The following is a 10,090-nucleotide window of genomic DNA, read 5'->3' as shown; positions in this document are numbered from 1 at the left end:
AGGCGGGGTAGGGGTTGGCCTAGGAAAGGTTGGAGGGAGGGGGTAAAGGAGGTTTTGTGTGCGAGGGGCTTGGACTTCCATCAGGCATGCATGAGCGTGTTTGATAGGAGTGAATGGAGACAAATGGTTTTTAATACTTGACGTGCTGTTGGAGTGTGAGCAAAGTAACATTTATGAAGGGATTCAGGGAAACCGGCAGGCCGGACTTGAGTCCTGGAGATGGGAAGTACAGTGCCTGCACTCTGAAGGAGGGGCGTTAAAGTTGCAGTTTAAAAACTGTAGTGTAAAGCACCCTTCTGGCAAGACAGTGATGGAGTGAATGATGGTGAAAGTTTTTCTTTTTCGGGCCACCCTGCCTTGGTGGGAATCGGCCAGTGTGATAATAATAATTACACTTACCTTTACTGAAGACTTCTGGGTGGATGGAAGATGGGAGGAGGGGATAGGAGTAAGGTGTACACTATTGTTTGGAAGGAGAATCTCCTTCCATTAGGACTTTAGGTAGCAAGTCCTTATCTGGGGTTACTTCCCTTCTTCTTTTAATGCCACTGGGAACAACTTGAGAGTCACTGGACCCCTGTCGCACAAAATACACCTACCATCCGACTTACGACCAAGTTCGGTTCCGAGAAACCGGTCATAAGTCGAAATGGTCGTAAGTTGAACTTTACTACTGAATATCAACAAAACATTTTTGTAATGACTTTATTTTATTGTTTTATTTTGGTATTTCGTGTTTTATTTTACTTTTTATGCTGTTAGTACTGTATTTTATACTGTAAGGTTTAGGATAAACACTTTGTACAACACAAATAGTTGTTTATTTCCCAGAATTTGGCATAAAAAACACGGTCGTAAGTCGAGTGGTCATAAGTCGAGCAGGTCGTAAGTCGGATGGTAGGTGTATCTGTCCAGAGAGGTCTTTTCTGGCGTTTCTTTAAGATTTCCCTGAAGTGGGACACAACACTGTCATTGTATGTGTTGCAGATATGGCTTGTTTCAGCTTGATCAGGGTGATACTTTTCAACAAAACTTTGCAACTCATTCCACATTCCACACATGTCCTTAATCACTGAAGAAGGAACCCCCTTCGCTCTCTTTTCCTCCTCCTCTGAAGCAAGTTCCTCAGCTGTGGCCTGATGCTGTTCCAGTTGAAGCTCTTGCAGTTCGTCAGTGGTTAGCTCTTCCCTGTGGTCCTCCACCAACTCTTCCACATCTCTGTCACTCACCTCCAACCCCATGGACTTGCCCAATGCCACAACACCTTCCACAACAGGCAGAGGGTCGGCAGGGACAGGGTCTGCCTCAAACCCTTCAAAATCCCTCTGGATCGTGTTCCTCACTTTATTTACGAAAGGTCTTGCTCTAGCTTTCCTTGGGTCCATGATGACTTATTTAGCAGTTGCAAGCACAAAAAACAATGGATTATTATGAAATGTATTGTATGAACCCACGGGGTGATGGTCACGTGTTGGTAAACAATGGCACACTGAGCGTGAGTGGCGTGGGAGACTGGCTTGGTGTGCACGGTGACGGGCAGATGGGTACCGGATGGTCGCTGAAATACGAGTCTAATCATGAAACTCCAGGCCAAATTTTGCCAAAAGAAAACTCGCCGAAGGTCGAGTTTCACAAAAGTCGAGGCTGCCGAAACTCGAGGGTCCACTGTATTTATTTAGTTGTGGGTGAGTAAGTGGTTTTAAAGAAGAGTCTTGAATTGATAAACAGTGTTTCTTTTGTATTCAGAAAAGTTTAAAGGACATTTCAATATTATTCACCAAATTAAGATTTTGGTGACATATCCTAACGCCTCCCTTCCGGTTGACATTTATATTGACCAGTATATAAATTAACATACCTGTAGTGAGAATTAGTACACTATGAGGCAGACATTACATGTGGTGTCAACTTCATCAATTTCTGACGACACTGCTTCTATTATACTTTATTTAATTTCATTTGAATATTCGGCCGATTTCCAAATTCCTTGAGAGAACCAACACTACCTCTCAGGACGGCCACCCGGGCTGGATGGTCACCCGGGCTGTACTCACTCAGATTCAGTTGGATTTATTATATTGACACCTGGTCGTGAGGATCTGCTCTAGAAAAATATGTTTGATTCAAGAATTAGCTATTTTTTATAATAATAATAATAATAATAATATATTTACTACAAGTACATGTACATGGTACACAGGTCTGGCTGATATCAATGACATACTACTATATAGAAAACTCCTTGTTATGCTGAACATTTTGGGCAAATTAGGTCAGTGTCCCAGGATGCGACCCACACCAGTCCAATAACACCCAGGTACCCATTTTACTAATGGGGAACATAGACAACAGGTGTAAAGAAACATGCCCAATGTTTCTACTCTGGCTGGGAATTGAACCCAGGCCCTTGCTGTGTGAAGCGAGAGCGTTAACCACCAGGCCACTAGAGACATTGTTTGACTTCTGATTGAGTCGTTATGACTATCGTCGTATAAACAACATTATTGTCCTTCCAGCAGCATCTGTAAACATTACAACAAAATGGTTTTTCATAATTATTGTAACTTAACCCTTTGAGGGTCCGTCCCATAGATCTACGACTTTAAGTTCAGGGTCCAAACCGTAGATCTACGTCATGAGCTCAGCTCACTCTGATAAACTGTGAGTGGTACATTTGGGCCTAGATATGAGAGAATACATCTATGTGGTATGTGTGCACCACATAAAACAGATCCTGCAGCACGCTGTGTATAATGAGAGAAAAAAAACTGAAATGATTTTTCGATTAAAACAGCGACTTTGCAGTGTTTTTTCGTATGTTTTTTATAGTTCTATTTGCGATTTCTTGGTCTCATTTGACAGAATGGAAGACATATTACAGAAATAGAGATGATTTTGATTGGTTTTAGCACTGGAAATGGCTTGAGACTGAGCTCAAAGTAGCAGAAATGTTAAATTTTTGCCGATATTCAAGAGTAAACAAACGACCTCACACGTCTAATACACTCCAGCTGGTGGGTCTAATATACATTCACAAATATGGTGATGATATTTATACAATTATTACAGTATTGCATAACAGTAAATCTTCTATTTTTTGGTGTGAATAAAAATTCATTATGTGAATAAAAAATCAAAATGGAATTTATTTGTAAAGCCTCAAAACATAACTAATGAACAGAGGAAATGTTAGTTTAGTTCCAGGAATACCTACATTGTTTATTCTGGAATTTATTTTGAAATTGGAATATTTTGAACTTTGTGTTAAATTGGCCAAATTAACAATTTCCGATCACTTTAATTTGTAGTTGAAACAGTTGACTTGGCGATTTCTTGTGCTCAATCGATAGAATAGAAGTAATACTAGTGAAATAGCTAAGAATTTGGTTGACTGGAATAATGTAATTGGCCTAAAATGGGAGTCAAAGTTGGCAAAATCGCCAATTCGTATATATCGCTGACACATCAAAATTCGCGAGAGCATAATTTCGTCAATTTTCCATCAAATTTCGTAGTTTTTATTTTATTACCTTCACAAAAAGATTCTCTACCATTTCATAAGAAAAAATAAAAAATTTTTTTTTTTTAAATTCTTGGACACTGGGGCACCACTTCAGATTTGGGCCTTGGACCCTGAAGGGGTTAAATCACAATTTCCGTCCATTTTTTCATGAAAAGTTACATACTCTTTATTACATTTTCTTAAACCTGATCTCACATATAAGAGATCTAAAGCATACCATGGGTGGGGTTAGAACCCACGATCAGAGAGTTACACAACTCCAAACCGACACATTGGCCACTGGGCCAGCTGGTCCAGTGGCTAACGCGTCGGTCTGGAGTTTTGTGACTCTTTGATCACATGTTCTAACCCCACCCGTGGTATGGTTTTCTTGCAATCTTGTCCCCTCAAGGGAGGTTCCTTGATGCTGGTGAGGGGCTCTTGATCTAGGGAATTGGATCTGTTCTCCAGTTCCCTGAATTAACCCTGGATACCTTCCACATCCCCCCCACATGTGCTACATATTCCTACAGGTTTACTGCTCCCCCTTGATTATTATAATAATTGCAATCGTGTCATTACAATTTTGTGAGTCATAAGAGATCCCATCTTTCAGACGAGTTGCATCTGTGCTTGTCAATATTCTTCTCCTGGTTACAGGAGTCTGCTCACGCTGGATGGAGCCTGGAAAAAGACAATGCTGAACCAGTTCCATGATGTGCTACCTGGTTCCGGCATAGCCATCATCTACCCAGAGGCCACCAGGCTCTACCAGGAGGCTATGACGGCAGCTCAGGACGTGTTCCACAATGCTGCCAACGCCATCTTCGGTAATTATAATAATATTTATGGGTCATACAGTGCATGGGGAATAATGATTGTAGAAAGTATAATTACGCTGATATGGATTAAAAGGATTTTAGTACAAGATTTATTGAATTTGTTTTGGTCTTGGGATCTTGGTCACTTCAAATGATACAAGATAACTTTTCATCCTTCTCTAAATGCTCTCCAGTGAATTTATATCCATTCTGCAGTAAAGAGAACAAAACTGAGCAGCATAATCTAAGTGTAAAATATCTTTTTGACTTCTGATATTTATACTTCTTGATATAAATTCAAGTAATCTCTTAACCTTATTATGCACACTTAGGCACTGTTGTCTTGGCTTTCGATTTCTGATTACCATGACTCCCAGGTCCTCTTCATATTCTTTGTGATCAAGCTCTGCATCACCTAATTTATAATTTCGAGGGTTATTTTCATTCTCAAGGATTAGAACTTTATTTACACTTGTCCACATTGAACTACATCTCCCACATTTCAGACCAAAACATTAATTTGTCCAAATCCTTCTGGAGTTCCTTGGTAGCCCCCTCGGAATCAATCATTCGGCCCATTTTTGTGTAATGGTACTTGCAATTCCTTCAAGGTCATTAATGTAAATTATGAACAGCTATGGCCCTAAAACTAATCCCTGTGGAATGCCACTAGTAACCAGTCCCCTATTCAAATGACCCCATAAGCGCAAACTCTGCTTTCTATTGGTAAGCAATGCCTCGATCCATGTTAGAACTTCACACCCTATACCATGAGCTGCCACTTTTCTTAAATCTTTTGTGAGGTACTCTATCAAAGACTTACTGAAATCAAACCATACTAGTCACTTATTGAAATCCAAATAAATAATATCTTATTCTTCATTGCTGTCCACCACCTCAAATGCTTTATTGAAGAACGTCAGTAAATTTGTCAGGCAGGAACCTCTCGTGAATCCATGCTGAGACTCGTTAATCAAATTATGCTTGTTAAGGTGGCCTCTAATAATATCACCCATAGCTCCTAATATTTGCTTACTATAGACATCAGGCTTATTGAAAGGTAATTTGATGGAATGGACTTATCCCCTGATTTGAATATAGGAAATACATTAACCATCTTCCACATCTCTGGCACAACACGAGTTTGGGTAGACGCATTGAACACGCTCGTTTGCTGCTAAGTTCTAACTTGTACTAATCAGAACCCTTGAAAACAGCTTGTCGGGGTCCGGGGACTTATTGTAGTTCAGTTTATCCATTGGTTTGATAACTATGCCCCACATGACAGTAATATTATTAATTTTTCTTCAGGACCTGAATAATTATTAATTACTGGGATATCATTTATGTCTTCTTGTGTGAAGACTGACAGGAAATAACGTTTAAAAAGAAAGCACTTTTCCTGTCAATTATCAACCCATCCCTAATTCTTAGCAGTCCTACTTTTTCCCTGACCTTTGTTCTGTATACTTGAAAGAATTTTTTTGGATTAATCTTTTATTCATTAGCAACCTTAATTTCATAGTCACATTAAACATTTCCTATCTCTTTTTTACCTCTTTCAAAATGAAAGTATTGGACAATAAGGTTAATCTCTCCTCCTATCATGTGCCTATAAATTCCTATTTTCTCTCTTAATAGATGCTTTAGTCTCCTATTCATCCATTTTGGATCATTCTTTTTTGACCTAATTTCTCTCTGGGCTCATTGTACATTATTAACCCTTTCAGGGTCCCCAGGCCCTCTCTGAGACTTGTTCTCAGGGTCCCCAAATTTAAAAAAAAAAAATATTTTTTTCTTATGAAAAGCTAGAGAATCTTTTCCCGATCGTAATGACACCAAAAGTACGAAATTTGATGGAAAACTTACGGAATTATGCTCTCGCGAAGTTAGTGGTCTCGACGATGTTTATGCATCGGCGATTTTGCCCATTTTGAGCCCTATTTTCGGCCAATTCTAGTGTACTAGTCGACAAAAATCATAGCTATTTCACTAGAATTCTGTTTTTTCTATCGAATGAGTACAAGAAACCACCCATTTACTGATCTCAACTATCCAATAAAGTGGTCAGAATTTAGCAATTTTGCCAATTTCACACAAATTTCAAAAGATGCCAATTTCCGAATAGAGTTCAGAATAAACAAGAAAGACATTCCTAGCACTAAAATAACAAGTTTTCTGTTCGTTAGTCACATCCCCAGGCCCCTCTTATATTTCTTTGGCTTTCCACTTTGAATTTTTATTCTTACAAAAAATAGAAGATTTACTGTTATGCAGACTACTGCATTAGTGTAGAAATGGTATAAATAATATCAGCACACTTGTGAAAGAATATTAGATTCACCAGTTGACGTGTATTGGATGCTTGGCATGATTTGTTTACTTATGAACTTTGGTAAAAATCGAACATTTCTGCTACTTTGATCTCAATTTCAAGGTACTTTTCATTGTAAAACCAGTCAGAATCATCTCAATTTCTGTAATATGTCTTCCATTCTATAAAATGAGACCAGGAAAACTAGAATACAACAATAAATACCATACGAAAATACAGTGCAAAGTCGCTGTTTTAATCCAAAAACACGGTGAAATTTTTTTTTCTCATTACTGCAGGATTTTTTTTTATAGTGCACACACTGACCACATAGACGCATTCTTTCATATGTAGGCCTACCAGCTTTCTCTCACTAGATTTGAGGGCGCTAGAATTTAGGCGTACTAGTACATCAAAAACCCTGGGGTGTAAGCCGTACTAGTACGGCCAAAACCCTGAAAGGGTTAAGAAAAAAGTCGATGATCTTATGATCGTCAATAAATTCATATTACCTCTAATCATGTTACCGTCATGTGTTCCCTCCCTAAGTCCATTATAATTGGCAGAATGAAAATCGGGGACTTTCACTGTACAGTGGACCCCCGGTTAACGATTTTAATCCGTGCAAGAGGGCTCATCGTTATGCGAAATAATCGTTATGCGAATGAATTTTCCCCATAAGAAATAATGGAAATAAAATTAATCCGTGCAAGACGCCCAAAAGTATGAAAAAAAATTTTTTTTACCACATGAAATGTTAATTTTAATACACACAAACTGAAAAAGGCATGCACAATTAAATGACACTTACTTTTATTGAAGATCTGGTGATGATTGATGGGATGGGAGGAGGGGAGAGCATTATCTTCTTACTGTTTAGAAGGGGAATCCCCTTCCATTAGGACTTGAGGTAGCAAGTCCTTTTCTGGGGTTACTTCCCTTCTTCTTTTAATGCCACTAGGACCAGCTTGAGAGTCACTGGACCTCTGTCGCACAACAAATCTGTCCATAGAGCTCTGTACCTCCCGTTCCTTCAAGACTTTCCTAAAATGGGCCATAACATTGTCATTGAAATAGTCACCAGCACGGCTTGCAACAGCTGTGTCAGGGTGATTTTCATCTATAAAGGTTTGCAGTTCAACCCACTGTGCACACATTTCCTTAATCTTTGAAGTAGGCACAATGGATTCCACAACTGGCATAGGCTTCTCAGGGTTAGCCCCAAACCCTTCAAAATCTTTCTTAATTTCCATACTAATTCTCACCCTTTTTACCACAGGGTTGGCACTAGAAGCTTTCTTGGGGCCCATGGTCACTTATTTTCCAGAAACAGCACCGAAAACACTGTAATAATACGAAATATTCCGAGTGTATGCTTGGATGTTACCGCGGAGGCTGGCTGGTAAACAATGGGACGGCCGGCACATGTGAGGGCACATTGGACGCGTCTCGGACGAAAATCGGTAAGCGGGTTTTTAATCGGTATGCGCGGCAAAAATTTTGCGATAAAAGTAATCGGTATGCGGAAAAATCGCTATGTGATGCCATCGTTATGCGGGGGTCCACTGTATTATCCTTATTCTCGTACTCCCAGGTATTATGATTAGATTTATGATCACTTGCGCCAAGTTCTTCAGTGATCTCCAGATTATTCATGAGTGTTTCTTTATCTGACAAGACTAATTCAAGCAAATTATTACCTCTGGTAAGCTCTGTTACACACTGCTTCAGAAAACAGTCCTGAACTATTTCCATAAAGTTACTGGACTCCAGATTACTGGTCAAAGAAGTACAGTCAATTTGACTAAAGTTGAAATCCTCTACTATCACTACGTTATCGTGTCTAGAAGCTAACAATTTTGTCCCGAAGTCTCCCTCTATTGTTTACTAAGCCAGGAAGATGATATATCACATCCAAAATAAATTTTTCTTGATTTTCTAGAAATTCTGTGACTAATCCATCTATTTTTATATCTGTTTTTATGCAACAATTTATATTTTCTCATACATATAATGCTACTCCACCCCCTTTCCAGTTACGTATGTCTATCTACAGAGAACAACCCTTGAATGTGGCACTCGGCAATAATGTCTCAACTCTTTAAATTATGCCATGTTTCAGTTAATGCAATAACATCAACGTTTTCCACACATGCTACCAAATGTAATTCATTAATTTTATTTCTGGTGCTTTGACTATTAGTATAAAATACGTTAATATGTTTTTTCTTCTGCACCTTTTTCATATTCAGCTTTACTTTTCCACAATTTCTGTTATCATCGTTACCCAATGTTACTTGATGACTGTTATTCTTAAGATTCATGATATCGAAGCCTAAATCAATATTTATATACTCCACATTTTCCCTTGCTAAACCCATACTTCTAACTAATCCTAGTTTAAAGCCCTAACAACACCCTCAGCTGAACTAGCAAGAACACCCACACCTGTCCTGGATAAGTGAACCCCATCCCTGGCATACATGTCATTTCTGTCAGAGAAGTGGTCTCAGTTGTTAATGAATGGTACTGCATTGTCCTTATAATACCAATTGTTATGAACAGTCATTCATTTCCAACATATAACAGGGTACCTCCCATCTTCCGAATTATGTCAATTGTTGTCCTATTCCTGTTAACTAAATCCTCACTTATATACTTGCCTACATCATTTCCTCCAATGCTGACACAGATAACAGGACTGATCCCATTATCATTCATTACACAAATAACCTGCATATAGAAGAGAGGAGCTTACGACGACGTTTCGGTCTGACATGGACCATTTACAAAGTCACACTAATGAAAAGGAGAGCAGGATGGGTATATATAGGCAGGAGGTGGTAGTAGTAGTAATAGTAGTAGCAGTAGTAGTGGAAGGAAGGAAGTAGTAGTGGGGAGGTAGTAAGAGTAGGAGGGGCTAGTCAAATACAAAGAAAGAGGAGCACTGCTAGGGAGCTAGGTGCCCACAGAGGGTAAGAGCAAGAACACCGAGAGGGGGAGGGGAAACATAAATAAATAAATAAATAAATAAAGAAGGAACAAATACACAGGGCAGAAGAAAGACAACCCAAAGGAGAAAAAGGAAAGGGGAAGAGGGAGAAGAAGAAAAAAGGAGGAATCAGGATAGGTCACGAGTGTTCTGAAGTTTGGAGCATTTTACAATGTAGTGGGAGAGGAAGGCATCTACAGAGACGAAGCCAGGACTAAGATTCATACAAGGAGAGTTGTGCATTAGGGAGGATTCAACCAGACAGCGACTGTTAAAGTTGGAAGTAGGGAAGACAGTTTTAGCAGAAGACCAGTCAATAGGATGGCTGTGATCTCTGATGTGACAGAAAAGAGCATTGTTAGTGTCGGCAAGCCTAACACTATTTTTGTGCTCCCTAAGTCTGTCAGAAAGAGAATGACCAGTTTCTCCAAAGTATTGAAGAGGACAGGAGGAACAAGAAA

At 39.2% G+C, this 10,090-nt stretch overlaps 1 protein-coding gene across 1 annotated transcript in view; it reads left to right on the top strand.

The window, feature by feature from the left end:
• The window catches only part of LOC128695245 (alpha-mannosidase 2C1-like), a 157,103-nt gene extending 152,625 nt beyond the window's left edge, over positions 1 to 4,478 (top strand). The window contains exon 11 of the mRNA XM_070095363.1: positions 4,163 to 4,478. Within this exon, the coding sequence (XP_069951464.1) occupies positions 4,163 to 4,478 (316 nt within the window). The remainder of the gene's footprint in view (positions 1 to 4,162) is intronic.
• Positions 4,479 to 10,090: the final 5,612 nt, after the last annotated feature.

Source organism: Cherax quadricarinatus, chromosome 50 (genome assembly GCF_038502225.1).
Source record: "Cherax quadricarinatus isolate ZL_2023a chromosome 50, ASM3850222v1, whole genome shotgun sequence".
Taxonomy (NCBI): Eukaryota; Metazoa; Arthropoda; class Malacostraca; order Decapoda; family Parastacidae; genus Cherax; species Cherax quadricarinatus.
This window is presented reverse-complemented; position numbering and strand designations above follow the sequence as displayed.